The 25005-nt window shown below is 40.9% G+C and overlaps 1 protein-coding gene across 1 annotated transcript in view; it reads left to right on the top strand.

Annotated features, from left to right (window-relative positions):
• The window catches only part of gabra3 (gamma-aminobutyric acid type A receptor subunit alpha3), a 301027-nt gene that overhangs the window by 216075 nt on the left and 59947 nt on the right, over positions 1-25005 (top strand). Inside the window, exon 6 of the mRNA XM_056446783.1 lies at positions 13465-13547. Coding sequence (XP_056302758.1) covers positions 13465-13547 — 83 coding nt within the window. The remainder of the gene's footprint in view (positions 1-13464; positions 13548-25005) is intronic.

The raw sequence follows: 25005 nt of genomic DNA, 5'->3' as shown, positions 1-25005 counted from the left end.
TTCCGTTTTCGCGAGGTTAAGCTGAAGGTCTAACCTGTGCATTAGTCCATCATACTTCAATGAGAGGGTCAAAATAGCATACATTTAATAATTTGAAAATATAATGGGTGTTAATGTAAAAATGTACAAATAAATCAGTATAAAAACAGCACAAACAAAAAGGCAGATTCTGACCCCTTCATTGCTTGTTATTGGATTTGATGAAGCGGATATGTTCATTAACAGCCACATTTACTAATATTGCAATAATATGGCATCCGTTACTGATCACAAATCAGTTAATTGGGGGAAAGTTATTATTATATCCCCTACTCATAAAGATATAAACAATACTCTTGTTTAAAATAATGTAACGCAATGATTTTCGGGAACTTGCATTATTGTTTGAGAAACACAAACAACAGCACAATGAAACAATCTTTCCCCTCAAAATTATGATATAAGGGTCAGATTATGAGTTACTAAAATACTTCCTTCACAACACTCTGTTATTGTGTCCTCGAAACGGTTTACACCACAATGCATTATTTGTCAGCTAACGCATATTAACATTTACTTTGCGTAGCATTTCTCTGATGCATTAAGCATGCGTGTGCGTGTAGTTTCTCTTGAATGGGAACGTGTCCCGTGAAACATGAGTCATGACACTCAACAAAAGAGCTCATAGCCTTAAAGCCCTGAAGCTAAATCTGGATGCTTTCTTTCTTCTTCGTTTATTTTGCCAGTGTTTATATCTCACGCTTTAGCACCATTCCCCTGATATTTCAGTTCCAAACTGCCTGTGATATCCGCATGAGCCAACATAACAGCTACACATTACTACTGGGAATTATGTTTTAGTGTTATTATTATTATTTGATCCCACTTTCTTAGCATCTTCAACTTTTCTCTGTGCTTAAATCAGGTATACTGTGCATTTCTAATGCTGTGGAGGTGGAACGCATGTAGATTTAGTAATTATTAATTAATAATACTAATAATTCCTTACATTTATATAATGCTTTTCTGGACGCTCAAAGCACTTTACACGTTGGGGGGAATCTCCTTATCTACCACCTGGATGACGAGACGGCATATTGAGACCACACACAACACAGTTCATTCATTCATTCATTTTCTTTTCGGCTTAGTCCCTTTATTAATCCAGGGTTGTCACAGCAGAATGAACCGCCAACTTATCCAGCATATGTTTTACGCAGCGGATGCCCTTCCAGCTGCAACCCATCACTGGGAAACACCCATACACACTCATTAACACACATACGGACAATTTAGCCTACCCAATTCACCAATACCGAAGGCCTTTAGACTTGTGGGGCACCCAGAGGAAACCCACGGCAACATGGGGAGAACATGCAAACTCCACACAGAAACGTCAACTGATCCAGCCGAGGCTCGAATCACTGATCTTCTTGCTGTGAGGCGAACATGCTACCCACTGCGCCACCGTGCAGCCGTAGTGTATGTGGATCTTTAACAGAGAGCGTTCATATCTCTGAGCTCATATCAGTTCGATGGATTGTTGGAGATCCAACAACAACACAATCTTCTACGTGCAAAATGCAAGTTCGTTTCCAGAGCGACAGCACCACTGTTATATAAGCGCAGTACCTGTGAGCTGTCGTCTTCATCTTAATAAATAGTTAAAGGGTGTTTTTTGAGGAAAAGAGAAAAGTTTTAGGAGGAGAAAGACACACTGGAGCGCTGTTGGCATGAGTGTGCGGATCTGTCAGAGCTCATGGTCTGCCGCGTCCTGCGGGAGGCTCAAATATCCCCATCAGCTTCTTTCTCTGCTTCTGTCTTCCTCAGTGTTTTCATCTGTCTCTGTACAGCTCGCTGCGTCAAACTATACGTTATGTTGGTGGATCTCAGATATGATGGATCTTGCAAACGTAAATCAGTTCTGTCTGCTCATTCGTCATGAACTCAAGCACAGAGAATAAGCAGGTTTTTAGATCATCTCTTTCAATGAGAGAGAAAGCCTCCATTTTGGCTCACACTAGAGGAAGCCTAATGGAGAATAACTGTAAAGGAAAGATCACGTTGCTGTATCAGACGCTGCTCCTTCAAGCTATTTTTTACAGTGTATTTTTTACAGTGTACTTATCCTCTGAAATGCATATTTTGACACACAAACCTTTATTAAATGTAGTTATTATTTTCGTAATAATTACACTGTAAATGTTAGTGTTAATGAACAGCTTTTGTATTTTGTTATTCACAAGTGTTCTCCATTTATTTGTGGATGTGAATTGCATTGTGGGATGTTGATCTGTTCACTTTTGATGCTGAAAATTCAACTCTACATGTTAACAAAGAGACTTTAATTGACATTTCAGTACTTTGAAATAATATAATGTATAAGAAACAATATAAAGAGAGGTAAGGCTGTAAAATAACAGAAAGTGTGCTTCTGGAGCAGTGGTGTAGTCCTTGCTATACTCACGTATACTCAGTATGCCTACTTTTTTCCACTAGCTGTTTGGGTATTACGACTTCTGATGATCATACCCTCGGTATACTCACTTGTTTTGGTGATTAAACGTCCCTAATTTATGCGTATTCACGTCTCCTTTAACGGTATACTAAATGTTTTTTAACTCGCATCTTAATTTGTTGCAGTTGGTGCATTTTTGTTTAACTTGCTCCATTGCATATTAACATTTTTTTTCTATTATAACTTATATTATGATAGTCAAATATGTAAATTAACCTTTAAGTTTTTAATATGTTTATATTTATGCTATTATGAATTATAAGTGACAGTTTTATTAAGTATCTGGATAAAAATGTACTTGAGTATAGGCTAGTATGTATGTATATGTGTATATATATATATATATATATATATATATATATATATATATATATATATATATATATATATATATATATATATATATATATTAGATTTGATTAGATTCAACTTTATTGTCATTACACATGTACAAGTACAAGGCAACGAAATGCAGTTTAGGTCTAACCAGCAGTGCAATAGCAGCAAGTGCAGGATACAGGTATAAGTTATAAAGTGCAGTTATAGAGAAATTATGGTAATATTTACAGATGGATGTACTATCAACATTATATACAGGTTGTATTAGCTATGAACAGATTTACAATAGATGAATATATGTACAGGATGCTATTAATAGCAGAAGTGTGCAGATAGATAAACATATTTACAAATGTCCATGTGCAGTGGGTATGTCCAGTTCAGATAAGTGAATCTGTGCAATGAATATGTGCAAACTTTAAATGTGCAAATGTTAAATAGTGCAGTGATTGTGAGGAGTATAAGTTAGAGGAGTGTGGGGGTGTATTGGGGGGGCAAAAGAGTCAGTGAGGGGCAGAGTTCAGAAGGAAGACAGCTCTGGGGAAAAAGCTGTTCCTCAGTCTGCTGGTTTTTGTCCGGGGGAGCCTGAAGCGCCTGCCCGAAGGCAGGAGAGAAAACAGTCTGTGAGCAGGGTGAGAGGTGTCCTTAAGAATACTGCATGCTCGGCGCAGACAGATATATATATATATATATATATATATATATATATATATATATATATATATATATATATATATATATATATATTTATATATATATATATATATATATATATATATATATATATATATATATATATATATATATATATATATATATATATATAGGCTCATATACGTTTAAATACAGTTAAATATACTCAGCCAATCTCCGGGTCTGCTGGGGTTGCTATTACCTAAGCATGAATCATTGAATTGGGATTAAAATGAATAAATTTGTTCAAATATTTGTCCTTTTTAAATGAATAGTTCACCCAAAAAACTGAAAACTGTCATAATTTACTCAATTTTTACTTGTTCCAGACCGGTTTGCCTTTTTTATTCTCATGAACACAAAAGAAGATATTTCGAAGAATGCTGGAAACCTGTAACCATTGACTTTTTTTGGAAGTCAATAGTTTCAGGTAACTGATTTTTAGTATATATATACATATATATATATATATATATATATATATATATATATATATATATATATATATATATAGCTAATGAATCAAAGAAATATTGACATTCGTTGTTTCTTTGCCTACTTTTAAAATTTGGATTGGGTGGGTAATAGTACACCACCTTTTTTTTTAGGACTGCACCACTGTTCTGGAGGAAAGATCAAGGCCCCATAGCGCAATTCAAATGCATAAATGAGAATAAATGAGAGAAAAAAAGAATAATAAATAAATAAAAATAATATATTTATATATAATATATGAATCACTAAAATGCAGGAAACTGCTAATTTACTGATATTTCTGACAGTGTTAAACATCTCTTTACATATATATATATATATATATATATATATATATATATACACTCAGTGGCCACTTTATTAGGTACACCTTACTACTACTGTGTAGGACCCTCTTTTTGCCTTCAGAACTGACTTAATCCTTAGTGGCATAGATTCAACAATGTACTGGAAATACTCCTCAGAGATTTTGCTCCATATTGACATGATAGCATCACGCAGTTGCTGCAGACTTGTCGGCTGCACATCCCTGTTGCTTTATTGGACTGAGATCTGGTGACTGTGGAGGCCATTTGAGTACAGTGAACTCATTGTCATGCTGACAGAACCCGGTACTCTCTCTCTCTCACACACACACACACACACATACACATACACACATCTCCATCTCTCAGCCCTGAAGTACAGCTATCTAGAGGTGTAGGATGGACAGATGCTTTCTTTCATCCTCACAGGCTTTAGAGAGCGCTCACCATGTCCAGATCAGCTGCACTGCGCCTTTAAAACACCACACAACTCAATCCTGATGTGTGTGCACTTTGCTTCACTTCTGTCCTAATTAAGATCCTCTACTGATGAGGAGAATGACAGAAAGCATTATGATAATCTTCCAATCCCCCATTTTATACATTCATTCATTCATTTTCCTTCAGCTAAGTCTCTATTTCAGGGGTCACCACAGCGGAATGAACCGCCAACTATTCCAGCAAATGTTTTACTCAGCGGATGCCCTTCCAGCCACAACCCAGTACTGGGAAACACCCATACACTCTGGCATTCACACACACACTCACATACTATGAACAATTTAGCTTACCTAATTCACTTATAATGCATGTCTTTGGACAGTAGAGGAATCTCTGTATGGAGCGCTGGCTGTTGGCAGTCAATAATCTCAGTTTATTAATGACAAAATAAATGTTTGTGAATGTAAATTGATATTTATTCTATAAATATAGAAGTAACCCAATTTAAACCTTTTCTTTTTGGTGAAAACACTAGCGGCTAAGACTCTTACACAGTACTGTATTTATAGCAGCTGACGTTTCTCAGTTCAGCTAGGTTAACCGACCATTATAGTATTATGATCCCGGCTTAAATGTCTGTGAGCCCAGGGTAGAGATCCCTGAAAGCCAATGGCTGCCTCGGGAGCAGGTAAAGTGCTGAGGAGCACTGGGTCAATGTGTTATTGAGGAGACGAGAGGCACAGAAGTTTAGCTCTGGAGGAAAATCCCAGCGGGACGCGAGAATCCCAGAGGACCATAACATTCACTGACCGTGAAACTGACAAATGTCCAGTAAAGCAGCCGCAGCCGCGTGCATGCGCACTGGCAGGCCAGCTGAGCTACGTGATCATAGGCACACATGTGCACACTGAAGTACAGCTCGAACACTGGCGCTCTGTCATCAACACTAGAGCAATGAGATATGCAGTGAACACACAAACATTAAGCGACGTATTCTGATGATCTAAATGCATCACAGCACAGACGCACTCAGGGGAATGCTTGAATACGCTTTTGTTGAAAAAACAGTCACTGTAAATGGTTCAAAATGGTTGCCGTAATAGGTTATGGGTGTGTTTTGTGTGTTAACCAGTTAAAGTCCATCTCCCGTTCTCTTTAAAGACACCATGAAATCAAAATCTTTATACCGTCATTATTTATTAAATATTAGCATCATTGGGGATGACACGGTGGCTCAGTGGGTAGCAGGATCGCCTCACAGCAAGAAGGTCGCTAGTTCGAGCCCCGGCTGGGTCAGCTGGCCTTTCTGTGTGGAGTTTGCATGTTCTCCCCTTGTTAGCGTGGGTTTCCTCTGGGAAATTGAATTTATTCAAATGAATGTGAGAGTATATGGGCGTTTCCCAGTGCTGGGTTGCAGCTGGAAGGGCATCCGCTGCGTAAAACATGTCTTCATGTGATAACAATGAACACACATCATTTCCAGACACCAAATGTGCGCAGTTTGCTATTTAAATAAGCAGTGCAGGATGCTAAACTTAAAAAATAGCAACGTCTGGTGTCACATTTTGCTGGGTGAATAATAGCACCCTGAGTTGGACATTTCCCTTGCACATATTTAAATCTTTCAACACTTCTAATGTGGTGACCTTTACAGTTGTCACACACTCGTCCAGAGACTGCGTTCAGAAATGCGCAGACACACGCTCTCCTCGCTGTCCTCTTCTGGAAAAAGATGTCACATCCTTCTGAGAGCTGTAGATCGTCCGGACACAAATTCTGCCTCCGGTTTCACAGCCACGGCCTTGGAGAGAGAGTCAAGGAGGATCTGAGCGGATTCGGGCGGCGCTGCATCAATCTGCGGACAGGGGAGCAGGATGAATTACAGGAGCACCTGTGGCTCCCCGCAGACGTGAACAAGAAGCACCTTGCAGCCATTAAACTGTCTGAGCAATGACTTTGATTCACCTCGATGCATCAGGCCCTGATACGCACTAATTAAAAGCTGCGAGGATCTATTTATAGGTCAATTTACCCACAACGCCACACTGGCTGTCGGCTTGTGACTCAGCTGATTCAATGCAGCCCACACACACATTCGCACAAATGTTGGTATTGATGGTTTACGGGGACTCTCCATAGGCATAATATTTTACACTGATTATATGGCCTTAACGCAACCCTAATCACAAAACTTAAATATCAAAGGATGCCATTGTTTTTTTTTTATTCTTGTTCATTTATTTCGAATTACAAGGACACAAGTCATGTCCTCGTAAACCCCTCCAGTGTTTTAATACCTAGGTCATCCCCATGTCATTATACAAATCTATGTTTGAACCACACAAACCGCACACACACACAGATGCACACAAAATACTATTATTGCTATACTTATGGGGACATTTGGTAACCAAAATATAAGAAATCCAATGTACACACATAAAAAACTGTCTACACAAAGTACTGGTGGTGGTATTGCTATACTTGTGGGGACATTCTGTTACCACAATGTATAAAAGGTACAAACACTCACACACATGATGCTATTGGTGGTTTATGGGGTCTCTCCATAGGCATAATGTAATTTGTAATGTAAAATCATTAATTATATGACCATAACCAACACCCCCCCCCCCCCCCCCCACCCAACCACACACACGATGGTATTAGTGATTTACGGGGACTCTACATAGGCATAATGTATTTTGTAATGTAAAATCACTATTTATATGGCCTTAATACCCCCCCCCCCCCCAACCACACTCACACAAGATGGTATTGGTGGTTTACGGGGACTCTCTATAGGCATAATGTATTTTGTAATGTAAAATCACTAATTATATGACCTTAATCCCCCCCCCCCAACACAACTAAACCCAACTCTCATAGGAAGTTTGGCAAAAAAGATGCCATAATTGTTTTCTTTCAATTATTTATTTTGAATTACAAGGACACAAGGCATGTCCTCATAAACCACCCCAGTGTTGTAATACCTAGGTAATCCCCATACATATCTGTCTAAACCATACAAAGCAGTGCAAACACACACACACACACCAAAAAAATGGCCCCACAAAATCAATATATGCTGGTATTGCTATACTTGTGGGGACATGTGGCAACTAAAACACTGTATAAGGAAAACAATGTACACATACACAAACACACTGTATGTTGTTCTCAAGAATACTTGTCTCCCTTTCAAAATCTTCACTCCAATTAAGTAATCTCTTTTTCACACACACACACACACACCCTCCCAAAAAATGTCCACGCAGTCAAAATTTATTGGTATTTGTGTACTTGTGGGGACATTTGGTAAGCACAACATAATGAATATAAAATGCACAAACACACACACACACACACACACACACACACACACACACAAACACAAAATGTCCCTATAAAGTACAAGTTTACTGGTATTGCTATACATGTGGTGACATTTGATAATTTCAACTTAAGGATACAAGGTACACACACATATATACACACACATGGTATGTTGTCTACAAGAATACTGGTCTCCGTCTCAAAAACTTGCAATTAAATAATCTCTTTTTCACACAAACACACACACAAAATGTTTGCACAGTCAAAATTCACTGGTATTGCTATACTTGTGGGGACATTTGGGAACAACAACATACGTAATATAAAGTACACAAACACACACACTAAAAAATGTCCACACAAAGTCAAAATTTACTGATATTGCTATACTTGTGAGGACATTTTGTAACCACAATGTTAAGGAATACAAGATACACAAACAAACACACACACACACTGTATGTTGTCCACAAGAGCACTCGTCTCTGTCTCAAAAAGATCAGTGCCGTTAAATAATCTCTTCTTCAAGCGAGGTATCCCTTCTTCATTTATCTCAGTAATTAACACTCATGCTCTGTTCGATTGGTCTGTCCTGTCTTCCATCTTAAGACGCTGTGAATTATTACCCAACATTCCTCAGTGAATTAAATGAAAGCGATAAACTAGCGTCTGGTTCAGCCATCCTTTATTGTTGCTAATCGTCTTTGTAGAAATCAACATGAAATCTAATCAGTGTTGTTTACTTTCCCAATACATGCGTCTGGTCTCTCTGAGAACAATTTGTCTTTTCATGTTAGTCCGGGTTAAAAATGAAGACATCAAATATTGATAATCTTTCATTAAAGTGCAATAACTTGCTGTGTGTTTCAAAGATTTTCCTCTTCGGCAGGCATCATCTGGGCCAGCTCATTGTGTGTCTCTTCTATCTGACAAACATTTTAGATGTAGAAGTCTTTACTACTGAACTAATGAGTTAATAATACTGTAGATGTTTACTGTGCAGTTAACATTGTTTGCATCCTTTTACAAACGTTTATCCAAGTGCACTATTAGTATACATATTTTAAACTCAATAAATAGGAGCTTTTTTTTTACTTTTGATAAAGTTTTTGTCTTTAAGAATTAAAATCTAAAAAAAATTAAATAAAAAAGCATTTTCTAGTCTTGTTTTCAGTAATAATGAGTCAAAATAAAGTTAGAATTACTTTAAAACAAGCTAAATAATCTGCCAATGGGGTAAGAAAAATAATCTTGTTTTGAACAAAATATTATTTTGCTTGTTTTAAGGTAAAACTCACTTAATTTTGACACATTGTTTAGATTTTTCCAACCCAGGCTCATTCTGAGAACGTAGTCCCGGGGACGTTTCTGGAGACCGCGAAATACGTCCCGGGAGGTACGTATTTGTGCAGTTTTTGTTTTCGCGAGTCCGCGAGAGGCCGCTGTGCACGCTTTTTCCCGCGCCGTTCTCGCGTAAACCCGCTAGAGGCCGCTGTCGAACGACCTTCCGCCTGTCTGCCTGGATGACAGAATGATTGACCGTGCGACCGGCCAATCGGCTGACCCACCCTCCTTCGTCCCTAAACCCAACCAACGACGATTCACAAAAGCCGTCCAGAAAAAGAAAAGCCCTCGTCTGATTTTTACCACGTTTTCGGATTTTGACCACATTCTCACCCTGTGACCAACTTGTTTGCTTCATTTTTTGGATTTTGTTTTTGTTTTCTTACCTGATTTCTGGAACCGCTCTTCCCCGGACTCGAACCCGGTCGTCGTGGTCAGCCCCTCTCTGCGCCTCGAGTCCGCCAGAGTACACGAAGAGCTAACCGGACAAACTGGTTGCAGCGGGAAAGCCCTCCACACGGAGGCGAGCGGCCGGCTGGCCGGCCGGCAAGCGCCGAAAGGAACGGCGTCACACCGCCCCGCAGCGTTCGCTTAAAAAAATGAAATGCAGCCGTACGTACCCCCGGCTACGTATTTCGCGGTCTCCAGAAACGTCCCCAGGACTACGTTCTCAGAATGAGCCTGGGTTGGATTTTTCCTTGCCTAAAAAATGCTTCTTGATTTAATAGTTATTAGATATTTGGACTATGTCACGGTTGGTGTGGGGTAATGACGAGGACTCAAGGTCAGAACTAAAATGGGTATTTATTAATTATAAAGTAAAACAAAAGGAGAACAAAAACAATCCCAAGGGGGAAAACATTAACAAAACAAACAAACAAACAAAATTGACTGGGCAGGCTGGCAGGGATCAGATCTGGACCAGACATGACTGGATAATGACATCTGGAAAGACGTGTGACAAACAGGCACAGAACAGCAGACAAGAGGAGACTATAAGCAGAAACAATTAACAAACATAATAAACTAATCATTGGTTAACAAGGAGGGTGAGACTAGACAATAGACAAGGAAGCACATGACAAAAAAGACACAACACAAGCCATGTGCTCACGTAAAACAAGACTAGAACACACAGCCAATGAGAGAACTCAGTAACCACGTGTTCACATGAAACATGACACTAAAGCGCGCGGCCACAATGTAAACACCAGGCCACATGCTTTAACAACACCAACACAAACAGAATGCAAGACACGAGTACACGATAAATAAAAACACTTACCATACACTCCCACATACGACGTGCATGTTCCATCCCAGCACTAACCGAAACCGAAACCAACTAGACTTGAATGAAACACCACGCTTCACAAAACCACGAATGAGACACAAACGCGCAGCTCACTTGAGACCATCAACAGACGACAGGACAACGACAGGACAACAACAGATGACAGGAGACACAGACCAAGACAGGATGAGAGTACGACATACAAGACAAGACATGACCAGTGTCTGGACTCTGCCACCCAAACTAGAATTAACAAGACCGAAGTGGCAGAATCCTGACTAGAAACAACACAAAAACTCTAAGTAGGAAAAGCAGTGTTTGTTGCTGTGTGAAGTATAATAAATAATGCAATATTTTTCAAACTACTTGCCAAAGCTGAATCATAACATCATTTTGTTTTTGTTTTTTATCAATACTGTCATGTTAGAGTGCTCACAACACTCATTAGAGAGCAATTTACACCTCATATCAGCCATGAATCTAGACTACATTTCCCACAATGATTTGCATCTCACACCTGATTCGCATCAACTTGACTCTGATGACACAAACAGACATCCATTGCTAAGTATTGTTTCACGTTAAGGACAGGGGTGGATTTATTGATTTGGGGCCTTAAGCAATTCCAGCCAAGGGGCCAAACAGTCTTAAAATGCACTCTTTGTACTTTTATTTATTTATTTTATAATTATTTATATTGGTGTTTTTCTCACTCTCCTTTTCTACGTTTATCTCATTGCAATCTCTACATTTAAAATGATTTGATCCCTTAAAATGAATGCACAACTTAAGTTTTAGCTGATTTGACTGCTGGACTGCTCCATGATTCAGGATAGGGGACACATTTGTGTAGTTGTATGAATTATATTAAAATTGTATTTGGCAGACCCTTACCATACACTAAAACAATGTTATATATAATTTATAGGCATAATCTACAGGCATATTATAGGCATAATTTACATCTAGGAGTTAGTTGGTGGGGGCCCAGATTTCCTGAGGGTAGATCCACCCCCAGTTATGAACTAAGCATTTTCCGTTTTATAGTTTTCCAGTGTTTTGTCTTTTCTGCTGTGTTTTTGGACGGTCTGTTGGATCATTAACTGTTTGCCGCCCGCACATTAATTGGAATACTCTTGTGGATTACCTCCTGCCTCCACCCCTGCCTAGTTTTGGGCAATGCAAGGCTTTGTGAAACATTGAAACAGATTAAGTAAATGTGTCGAAGCTTCGAAACGTTTTGACACCCATCTTTACAGTCTCTACTTAGTGGCCATTTTAAGGTCCTGCTCTAAAATAACCTGAGTTGAAAGAAGCACGGCAACGCAGTGGCGCAGTAGGTAGTGCTGTCGCCTCACAGCAAGAAGGTTGCTGGTTCGAGCCTCAGCTGGGTCAGTTGGCATTTCTGTGTGGAGTTTGCATGTTCTCCCTACGTTTGAGTGGGTTTCCTCTGGGTGCTCCGGTTTCCCCCACAAGTCCAAAGACATGCGGTACAGGTGAATTGGGTAGGCCAAATTGTCCATAGTGGATGTATGAGTGTGTATGAGTATGACACTTGGCCATGATGAAGAGACCAGATCTGGGCATCACCTTCACCAAACTCCACTGCTGGACTCTTCCAGCCGCAACAGTAATGGGTTGCGGCTGGAAGGGCATCCGCTGTGTAAAACATATGATGTATAAGTTGGCGGTTCATTCCGCTGTGGCGACCCCAGATTAATAAAGGGACTAAGCTGAAAAGAAAATGAATGAATGAATGAAAGCACACATTGAGTTATTATAAGCTACGTTGTACGAACCAGAGGTAAGTGTTCCTGACTAGCATGGAGACATATTGAGTACCAATTCAGGGTAAAACAACAATAGTCATTTAAAATGTGGCTTTTTATTTCTCGGTTTTTGTAATGTGTGTTGTTGTAACGTCGGTCTGACATCCAGATGAACTCAAACACTTTGCTTTGGTCATTAAAAATGAACATCAATAAAAGACATCAAGTGTTCCTGGAATTCTATATAAACATAGTTAACCTGCCGTTACATGCAGTATATTGGCGATGTCTATGTGTACGTGTTCAGTGAAGTGCATTTGTGTATTAAAGCTGCATTGGGAAGTGTTATAAATTAAAACTGAATTACCTCAATTGCCATGCCTACTTTCATAACAAATACGTTTTAATGCATTACAATGCTGTCACCTTCTCGATTTGGACATCTGCTGTGAATACTGCCTGTGTGAGCCCTAACCTTGTGTCCAGATCTCTGACATATGGTGCAGTCTCTCCTCGGCTGACCTGTGCTCAAGATATAGCTCATGTAGTGCCGACATGTTCAGTATATGACTCCGACAAGACAATTCATGAACTCTAAGACACTTTCTTTACAACCATAAAACTGCACACAAGCAAATTCAATAAGAGATGATGCCAACTTTATGATGACATTTAATATTTAGCATATGACTTAAATTATGATACATTTACAGTAGCACCGCAGCTGAATATCTCGTTTTACTCTGAAACACAGCGCATTTTGAACCCAAAAATAGGCTTATATCTTATATTTGTTCTTTTTTAGTTTGGATTTTCTTGATCTGATCAATATATTTACTTTAGTTCGTTATTCACACCTAGTTTCAGTCTGAAAAACAGCACATTTTGAACCCAAAGATAGCTTGCAAGCACTGCTTTGAAACCTCTCCACGTCTGTTCTTCTCTATGCAGATTAACCATCCATGCTGAGTGTCCAATGCATCTGGAGGATTTTCCCATGGACGCCCACGCCTGCCCGCTGAAGTTCGGGAGCTGTAAGTCAGATCTTTCTAGATCCCCCTACAGTATTTTAGAATTATAATAACACATTTGGGTGACACGGTGGCTCAAGAAGATTGCTGGTTCGAGTCAGTTTGGGTCAGATGGCGTTTCTGTGTGGAGTTTGCATGTTCTCCCCGTGTTGGTGTGGGTTTCCTCCAGGTGCTTCGGTTTCCCCCACAGTCCAAACACGTGCGCTCAGTGATGGGTTGCAGCTGGAAGAGCATCCGCTGTTTAAAACATGTACTGATAAGTTGGCGGTTCATTCCGCTGTGGCAACTTCTGATGAATAAAGGGACTAAGCTGAAGGAAAATGAATGAATGGATGACATATTTGCTTTCTATGCATGTATTCTACATAATTAGCTTGGTGATGAGCTTGACATTATCTGTGTTTCCATTCAAAGATGTGAATTAGATTTGTGTGCAAAACTGTAATATCACATAAAACATTTGTGAATAAAGCAGCGTTTCCATCCAATGAGAAACAAAAGAGAACAAAATGATCACTTCCTGCTAAACTGGAGCAAATAATAGGCGGAGAAATGCTGTTTTGTGCTGTAGGAGAAGCCGCTGTGGTGTTTGTTCTTCTCTAATCAATGAGTCGCACTTCAGAAGACGAAATGCAATGAACGCGCTGAATACGGTAGCTTCTGGAGGCGTGAAACATTCTTTGGAAGTGCAGACAGACGCTTTAAGACAGTTCTGGAGGGAATATTAATAGAATAATATTAATACTGAAGCACTGTGATGACGGACTGATGGCTGAGGTGTTTTACAATCAGCAAAACAACATTTTAGATCTGCTACAATATGCTGGAAACGCTGCAAAGTCCATCAATGCACCCTATTACACACATTTTTACATCACATCACTTTACTGATGCACACGATGGAATTAATTCACTAAAGGGCACCTATTTTACCCCTTTTCAAGATTTAAGATACGTCATTTGTGTCACCAGAGTGTATCTGTAGAGTTTCAGCTCAAAACACCTATCAGATTATTTATTAGACCCCTTAGAACGTTACAATTTTCTGCTCTGAACACAGTGTAGCTGTTTTTGTTGCCTGTGTCTTTAATACTGGTTGTTCCCGCCCACCATTCCCACATGCCTGTCTCAATCTCCACCTCAGCTGCGTCAGATAAACAGCACAGTGACAGACATGAAGGAAGCAGATCTCACGTAACGCTTGTGAGAAATGCTACAGTAAGAACTTGACCAGTGATTATTTAATGTATTTGTTATGGACTAAATTCAAGCCTTTCTGCAATGATGAGTCACACACAATGTCTTTACAAAGTTCACACGCATGCAGACAGACACACAAACACAGCGCATGCGTTTAACTTCGCACTGTTTTTGCACAGCAAATCGTCACCTTGGAATTATAAGGTTCTATCTACATTCTAAATGATTTAGAGATATTGAGATTCAAAGTTTTTGCAAACAATATGTGTGTATCATTTGTTTTTTTATGAAAAAAGTTGTCATTTAATAAGAATATATCAATAAAAATGTCAGATAGAACCTTATAATTCTAAAGTGACGAAATCTGACAGGACACAGGTTGATATCCACTGCTGTATGGATATCCGTTAGGTTAATATACAAAATGAACTTGATGAAATGTCCACAAACCAGGATTGAAGCATATTGATGTGCGGCTGTGGCGATAAAGTAATGATGAGAAAATCGCTGTAATTCTTTAACATGCACTGTTTTAAACACGCTTTAAACTTGTAAAACTCATTCTTGATTACATTTGATGATGATTGATGATCACAGAGAGCTGAACAGATCTTTTAATCCCAGTCGCTTTGCGCACGTCCTGTCATTGATATGATTATATGCATTATTATTACGGACACATGTAAATACGCGGCTGTCAATCAATCACATTGGGGGGGGGGGGGGGGGGGGGCTTAAAATGGGAGGGATTTGGATCATATTTGAACATCAGAAAATTTAAAACAAAAAACTTATTGTCTTTATATCACCCTGAAATGATTGCGGACACACTATACCCACACACAGTTCTGTCCAAACATCTTACAAGAGATGATTTTCATCATAGGTGCCCTTTAAATGTGTTTCTGTTGTAGATTATGCACGTTTTAAAAAGTAAATCCTACTCAGTTGTGCGCTTACATTATGTTATGCACATTTCAGATTTTATGAACATCTTGGCGTCTGCGTTAAACATTTTGTTTGGTATTTCACGGCTGAGCCTGGTTAGTAGACAATCCAAAACTAATATTGCTTAAGGGGGCTAATAATATTGACCTTAAAATAGTTTTAAAACATTTTTATTTTAGCTTAAATAAAACAAATAAGACTTTCTCCAGAAGAAAATATATTATAGGAAATACTGTGAAAAATTCCTGAATCTGTTCAACATCATTTGGGAAATATTAGAGAAATATTAATAATTCTGACTTTAACTGGCCAGGACTGAAGTGCATTAGCCTGTGCATTACCTGTGACCACAGACAGACTCCTGTTTAGTTTTAAAGATGTCTCAGACAATGAGATGGAAGCTTATCTTGTGGCCACGGCTCAGAGAAACCAATTCACAACTCTGAACGGTACATAATGTCACGCCGGCTGCTCATTACCCATCTGTGCCTGCTCCTCACCATAAACAACATCAATCTAAGACAGCATTAAACCCCAAAGGCAGACCAACAAAATGCACCTTCTTTTTTATATATGCATGGAGTCATCAGTCCCCAAACAAACAAATAAACAGACAAACAGGTTGTGTAAGTGTGTAGAGCTTACGATTAATAGCCTAGACAAGGACACCGAAGGTCACGGTGATGCAGCAGTTTCACCTGTATGAATAAAACATCCCACCGGGCAGTAAAGCAGAAGTTGTGGGCTCATACATTTTCAGTAGTACCTAACGGTAACCTAAAGTTCTGTCATTATGAATGGTGACATAGTCATCACCAAATATAAATCAGAGATAAGAATTTCTCATTCAATGGGCTACTGATGCTTCTGATGGCTACTACCAGCAGGATAACACACCATAAAGCACGAATCATCTCAGACTGGTTTCTTGAACATGACAATGAGTTAACTGTATGGAAATGGCCTCCACAGTCACCAGATCTCAATCCAATAGGGCATCTTTGGTATGTGGTGGAATGGGAGATTCGCATCATGGATGTGCAGCGACTGTGTGATGCTATCATGTCAATATGGAGCAAAATCTCTGAGGAATATTTCCAGTACCTTGTTGAATCTATGAGTAAGGCAGTTCTGAAGGCAAAAGGGGGTCCAACCCGATACTAGTAAGGTGTAAGTGGCCGGTAAGTGTATATGCCTATTACATATGCATACACTTTGATATTGTCACGGATGAGGACGCTGACAACAGAGTTGCGGATCCAAATGCAGGATTTATTACATGGAGAATGGTCAGGCAATGGCCACAATCTGGGGCAAACAGTAATATGCAGGTAGAGTGGTCAATAACAGGCGAGTGGTCAATCTGAGCAGCAAACAACATAAAACAAACAAACAAAGCAAAGATCGGTATACAGCAAGACAAGGCAAGGCAAAATGTGTGGTAATGTTCACTTGACAGCTTACAAGACTCAGCCCTGATGTGTGTGTCTGTGCTGCTTTTAAAGTCTGTGTAATCAGTTCATAACGATCCTCAAGCTGTGTGTTTGTGTGCATGTAATCAAAGCGAAACAAGAACAGGTGTGTACGAAGTGCATGACGGAATTTGTAGTTTGTTAAGTGACAGAATTAGAGTCCAGGTTAAGGTGCGTGTTTACCAATAATCTGCAGCCACTAGATTGCTGGTGATCATAACAGATATAGCCTGGTTTGTTCGTGAAAACGTACCCCCTGTCTACATTTCTGGAGAATTATGTAGCCAGAGGTACGTATGGCTGCATTTAGTCTTTAATAAGAACGATACTGGGTGGTATGATGCCGGCGGCAGCTTCTGTCTCTTTTCATGCTACTAGCTGAGCGCTCTATGTGGACGGGTTTTCCTCTGTTACCAGTTTGTCCAGAGATGCAAAGAGGAGTTGACCACAAAGGTGGCATTTGAGTCTGGCGAAGGGCTGTTCCAGAAAGCAGGTAAAACAAAAATGTTTTGAAGGAAGGAAGTTATCGGGTCAGTCGGTGCTTTTGAAAACACAATCGATTGGGTTTAGTGAAGGGGTTATTGGGTCAATCGGCGATTTTGAAAACACTACTGGTTGGGTTTAATGAAGGAAGTTATCGGTTTAATCGGTGCTTTTGAAAACACTATTGGTTGGGTTTAATGAAGGAAGTTATCGGTTTAATCGGTGCTTTTGAAAACACTATTGGTTGGGTTTAATGAAGGAAGTTATCGGGTCAATCGGTGCTTTTGAAAACACTATCGGTTGGGTTTAATGAAGGAAGTTATCGGGTCAATCGGTGCTTTTGCAAACACTATCGGTTGGGTTTAATGAAGGAAGTTATCGGGTCAATCGGTGCTTTTGAAAACACTATCGGTTGGGTTTAGGGAAGGCGGTGTCGGGTCAATCTGTGTTTTTGAAAACACTATCGGTTGGGTTTAGGGAAGGGGTTATTAGGTCAATTGGTGCTTTTGAAAACACTATCAGTTGGGTTTAATGAAGGAAGTGATCGGGTTAATCGGTGCTTTTATAAAACACTATCGGTTGGGTTTAGGGAAGGCGGTGTCGGGTCAATCTGTGCTTTTGAAAACACTATCGGTTGGGTTTAGGGAAGGGGTTATCAGGTCAATTGGTGCTTCTGAAAACACTATCGATTGGGTTTAGTGAAGGAGGAGGATGGGTGGGGGATAGGTCGATCAGTCAGTAAGTCAATAGCGGCCTCTGGTGGATTTACGCGAGAACAGCAGGCACGAATGGCACTCGCAATATAAATTTGAGATCTTAAAAAGTGTACACAGCGACCTCTGTGACATATTTCACGCTCTCCAAACTGCATACAGGGGTACGTGTGTTTGGCGTGGATCAGAGCATGATAACAGGTTTCACCCACCAGATTCCCAAGCAAACGTCTAGATGTGAAAGCCCCCTAAAAGACAGCAGTCGTCTGGCTTCTTAATCAGACTTTGTGCACATAATTAGCAGCTTTGTTAATGACATTCCCTGAATCCCCCAATCAGCCCACTCCTTTTCTTTCATGTTTTTATCAGGTGTTCCCAGTGCAGTCTGTTCATTTGTCTTTTTAAGCGTTTGTCATGTTTAAAGGGATGTTTTCTTGCTTCTTCTGCTGAAAGAGATCTAAGAAGCGGTTGAAAAGGGGCCTGGTTTAGATTTTTTGCTTGTGCAGACATGTGATCATCAATATTAATACAAGCTTATTTATTCTCTTTAAAGCAAGCAGGGCACATCTCCAGCTATCCTGGATTTGATATTATGAATAGCCCAAACCTCAATATGGTTATGTGAAAGCATGTAGATATATAGAATTTTTATTTATTTATTTATTTGTTTGTTTATCTCATGCACAGTCATTTTTTCCACTCAATTATTAAAGTGCCCTGTAAGCATAATTACTATGCATTGCCCTGGAATGTATGATGCTGATTGGTCAGTCGTGGGATTCAGAGTAGAAACACTACAGGGCATCGGTGTCTCTTGTATCACACCGAGATCTCTTCTCGTATTACAAATTCATGTAATACGGCACAGTCAACTACTGATGAATAAATAAAGCAATTTAAAGCCTGCATGTTAACATGATCTCTTGCACTGAGCATTCTGATGCACTTTTGTTTTTAAAAAATGATGAATCACAGGTTTTCCCAGAGATGGATTGCGGCTGAAAGGGCATCCGCTGCGTAAATATGTGCTGGATAAGTTGGCGGTTCATTCCGCTGTGGCGACCCCAGATTATTAAAGGGACTAAGCCGAAGAGAAAATGAATGAATGAATGAATGAATCGCAAGTTTCCAGCAAACTTTTCCATGATTTTTTCATGCTGTCTGAGAAAATGACACACTGCTGCTACAAACATAGCATAAATAAACCCACTGTAGCAAATCTATAAACCAGTGTTTCCCAACCCTGTTCCTGAAGGCACACCAACAGTACACATTTTCAACCTCTCCCTAATCAAACACACCAGAATCAACTCATCATAACATCAGAAGAGACTCCAACAACTGAAGTTAATGGGTCAGAAAAGAGAGACATCCAAAATATGTACTGTTGGTGTGCCTCCAGGAACAGGGTTGGGAAACACTGCTATAAACAACACAAAACAAACTGCAACTTGCACACTGAGATTTGCAGTGATGAGCAATTTGGCTGTTTGCACCAGATGAAACACGACAGAAATGTAAATACAGCCATTCAGAAGCACAGAATAGTGCACTCACTGCACTCCAGCCAAATGGTAAGGTTTATAATCTAATTAATACATATTAAACCTCTTTAACATTATTAAATGTAGATGCTGAATCACTGATATGTGTTGGTTTGCACTGAGTCACAGTTCTGAAGTTCAATATCAGACGGTTTATTTTATTGTCCAGATCTGAGCTAAACTATCTGCTGCTGCTTTCAGTATATGGCAATAAATATCATGTAAAATGGTATCAGACTCACATTATTAGCATTTAACTCTGAATAAAGCACATGAGGAGTACCTGAGGTGATCATTGTCTGTTGTTCAGCTGCAAGAAATAGAAGCCGTAATATAAATTTCAGGTGTTGGTTAGGACAAAAACTCCTTTAAATATGGAGAATATTCCTTCTATCGTGTGCTGTTGCTTTTATTAACACGACTTAAATCAGCCTTTAGGCTCGCTCCTGTTGGGTTCGTCAATCTGGCAACCTGCGCTTGTGTGTGTTTTGAACCGGGCTTGCAATACCTAGTTCAACCACTGGGTGACAAACTTACATTCTGCACCTTTATGTTCAAAACGACCCCAAACCAGCATAAAAACGTTTCATTTTGCAAATGAAGGGATTTTCATTGAACATCTAGCATTTCCACTGCTCATTTCTCAATTCAAAATGTGTATTATCACAGGGTGTATGAAGCGTATTAATGTTTCATATTCAGCTCTGCTCATATTTTGTGATGTCACATTGTGTCATGTAACTGCATGACGTAGATGACTAAAATGACACAGTTTTGAGTGCGTCAGTAAAGTGTTTGCGTGAAATTATTTGAACACATTAAGGATTTTTAATTAATCGCATGGGTCAACACTGCTGTGCCCTGAGAGTCATATTCAGTGTTCATCTGTGAGTGAGTGAGCCATTAGTCTCATTCAGACTCATCAAATCCATGACAGGAATACACATAAACATCAAATCGTTGGTTCAGGATTCAGAGTAACTGCAAAAAATGCTTTCCTTACTCAGAGTTTTTGTGTTATGTGTTTAGTACTATCACACACTTAGGCCGGTACCTTATCAAAAGGGACATTTTTGTTCCTTACAGGTCCTTAAAGGAACATATTAAAGGTTAAAAAGCTTTGAAAACACAGGCTGGTTCTCAATTCCAAGAACGCAGAGAACGGACTCGCGTTCTTGCGGAGACCGGTCTTGCCAGGTCACCTCAGAAGAACGGACGAGAACAGAGAACGTGTCCTGTGAGAAATGAGATGCTGCACTCTCAGAAATAAAGGTACACGAGCTGTCACTGGGGTGGTACCTTTTCAAAAAGTACACATTTGTACTTGAAGGGTCAATATTGGTACCTTAAAAGTATATATTAGTACCTAAAAATTTTAAGAGGAACACTTTTGTACTTTTTAGGTACTAATATGTACCCTTGAGGTATTAATATGGACCTTTATGTACAAATGTGTACCTTTTGAAAAGGTACCACCCCAGTGACAGCTCGCGTACCTTTATTTCTGAGAGTGAGCATTCTTCCTGAGGGTCACGTGACCTTCACGCGTTTTTAATGGAAAATTATTATTATTTTTTTGGAGGTTTTCACCTTTAATGGATAGGAAAGTGTAGAGCAGGGGTCACCAATCTCGGTCCTGGAGGGCTGGTGTCCTTCCAAGGTTTAGCTCCAACTTGCCTCGAAACACCTGCCTGGGTGTTTCAAGTATACCTAGTAAGACCTTGATTAGCTTGTTCAGGTGTGTTTGATTAGAGTTGAAGCTAAAATCTGCAGGACACCGGCCCTCCAGGAACAAGTTTGGTGACCCCTGGTGTAGAGTATTGATCAGCATAAGACCATGAGGCGGGAATTGAACTCGGGTCACCGTGAGCACTGGAGTGCATGTGTCGACACACTAACCGCTACACCACTGGCACCGACATGGAAAATTATTTGAGCATTACAGCACCCATACAACGATTAATTGTTTTTCCTCTTTTTTTACAAAATATATTATGCAAAAACACAATATATATAAACATACACAACATAAATAAAACAGATTTTGATATGAATTTTAATTATTTTGAAGTTTATGCATCCTAGAATAAAGTCTTGTTGTCAGCTCAACATTGTTCATTGAGCATGAGATGCTTTTCTTAGCTGTAAACTCAACATCAGCACAGGGGAAAGTGCAGCTTTGAGTTTTGTCTGTAGACTTCGGCATCATTAGCACAGACAGTATAAAGCTTCATCTCCGTTTCCCTGTTGCTATTCTTCTTCTGCTTATTTCTTTTCCATTTTTTTGCTCCGGTAAACAGGTAAAAGGTTCATTTCACACCAGCAGAACAAGCTTTTTACATGACTGCAGGTCGTGATGAATTATAATTGAAGCTAATGCGTAATGGCTAGAAAACTCCAAACACACACGAGCTCCGCGTTCGCTCATTAACCAGCTGCTGAGTGTAGAAGCAAAAGGACTTTGGCCCTGCGCTGAAACAAACACTGGAGAACGTCCCGCATGTTTTGTGTGTGCGCGTGCGTACATATCTTGTGCTTGTGTGCATGCTTGTGTATGTGCGTGTTTTGCGATGTTTATGTGCATGCGTAGGTCATGTCCATGTGTGCGTGTTCCACCTGGTCTTCACTTTCGTCCACCACCCGCTCCATCCCCTGGTGTTCCATCCCCCTGGCTTCAATTTTGTCCATGATGACACCGTCCGCCCCCACCCCGGTTTTCACTTTCATCCGCGATAACACAACTCGCCCCCACCCCCCGGTCTTCCCTTTTGTCCACAATAACACCACCCACCCCCACCACCTGGTCTTCACTTTTGTCCACAATTATACCACCCGCCCATCCCCTGGTGTTCCATCCCCCAGGCTTTAATTTTGTCCGTGATAACACCACCCGCCCCCCTCACCCGGTCTTCACTTTCGTCGATTGATAACACCCCCTGCCCCCAACCCCCGGTTTTCACTTTCGCTTACGATAACACCACCCGCCCCCACCCCCCTGTCTTCACTTTTGACCATGATACCACCACCCGCCCCCACCCCCCTGTCTTCACTTTTGACCATGATACCACCACCCGCCCCCACCCCTCTGTCTTCACTTTTGACCATGATACCACCACCCGCCCCCACCCCTCTGTCTTCACTTTTGTCCGTGATAACACCACCTGCCCCCACCCCTCTGTCTTCACTTTTGACCATGATACCACCACCCGCCCCCACCCCTCTGTCTTCACTTTTGACCATGATACCACCACCCGCCCTCACCCCTCTGCCTTCACTTTTGTCCGTGATAACACCACCCACCCCCGGTCTTCACTTTTGCCGATTGATAACACCACCTGCCCCAACCCCCGGTCTTTACTTTCGCATACAATAACAGCACCCACCCTCACCCTCCTGGTCTTTACTTTCGTCTGTAATAACACCACCTGCCCCCGCCCCTGGTCTTTACTTTAGTGTACAATAACACCACCCGCCCTTACCCCCCGATCTCCACTTTTGTCCGTGATAACACCACCCGCCCCCACCCCTCTGTCTTCACTTTCGCCGATTGATAACACCACCTGCCTCCACCCCCGGTCTTCACTTTCGCCGATTGATAACACCACCTGCCCCCAACTCCCGGTCTTTACTTTCATCCGCAATAATACCACCTGCCCCCACCCCTGGTCTTCACTTTAGTCTACAAAAATATACCCGCCCCAACCCCCCGATCTCCACTTTTGTCCGTGATAACACCACCCACCCCCACCCCTCTGTCTTCACTTTTGTCCGTGATAACACCACCTGCCCCCAACCCCCGGTCTTTACTTTCACTTATAAATAACACCACCCACCCCCACCCTCCTGGTCTTTACTTTCGTCCATAATAACACCACCTGCCCCAACCCCCAGTCTTCACTTTCGTCTGCAATAACAGCATCCGCCAACACCCCCGGATCTTCACTTTTGTCCATGATAACACTGTCCACCCCTGCCCAACCCCCCACCCCTCTGTCTTCATTGTGTCCGCGATAACACCACCCGCCCACACCCCTTGGTTTTCACTTTTGTCCGCAATAACACCACCTGCCCCCACCCCTCAGTCTTCACTTTCGTCCTGCTCCTCCCGCAGGCTTCACTTCCGTCTGTGACACCTCTCCCTCCTCTGGGATCCGTAATCCAGATCTGTTCCAGGACCTCACAATTTAAAGCATATGCTGGAATAGTTGGCGGTTCATTCCGCTGTGGCGACCCCTGATGAATTCTTCTTCTTTGTATGTTTATTCATGAATGTGTGTGTGTGTGTGTGTGTGTGCGTGTGCGTGTGTGTGTGTGTGTGTGTGTGTGTGTGTGTGTGTGTGTGTGTGTTTGTAGAGCGAGTAGCTTGAGCGTTGTCTGTGGTCTTTTATTCCTCCTAGTCTTTTCTCCCATAGGCGAGTGAATGGAAAGCTCTAGACCAATCAGGAGTGCACTTGACATTGCCGAATAAGGTCAATAATGCGCTGAGTTTGTGTGACGCTGCTGACCTTTTCAGCCAGACTCGCTGTAAACACACACTGATGTCAGACACACAATGCAGACGTGTGTTTGAGCGGGGAATAATGCAGTTGATTATGAGTGTGTGAAGCGGCTCTGTGTTTGATGTGTGTGTGGTGTTTGATTAATGACCTTCCAGACCAATAAAACAATAACTTTCCTCTGCGTCCATCAAAATTTAATTAGCAAACCTCGGCCTGCTGAGAGAGTTATGCTTCCAGTGCTGAGCCCGCCAGCTTCTCTGCCGCTCGTGTGGGCGTGTGTGTGTGCGCACATGTACTGTATATGTATGTATGTGCGTGTGAGCGTGTGTGTCTGTGTGTGCATACAGTTCATGCTTGTGCCTGTGTGCTTGTGTTGCGTGTGTGTGCATGTGTTGTGTTGAATGTGTGTGTGCGTGTTTGTGTGTGTATGTATGTACGTGTATGTGCTTGTCTGTCTGGTATGTACATACATGTGATCATGTTTGAGTGTACGCAAGCGTGTGTGTGCACGTATCTTTGTGAGTGTGTGTCTGTATGCGTGAGTACATGTATGTGCGTGTACATATGAACGTTTAACACTTTAGGCAACTCTTTTTTTCTTC

Source organism: Danio aesculapii, chromosome 21, assembly GCF_903798145.1.
Source record: "Danio aesculapii chromosome 21, fDanAes4.1, whole genome shotgun sequence".
NCBI classification, from domain to species: Eukaryota; Metazoa; Chordata; class Actinopteri; order Cypriniformes; family Danionidae; genus Danio; species Danio aesculapii.
The sequence above is the reverse complement of the archived record's forward strand: the minus strand, read 5'-3'. Positions and strand labels throughout refer to the sequence as shown.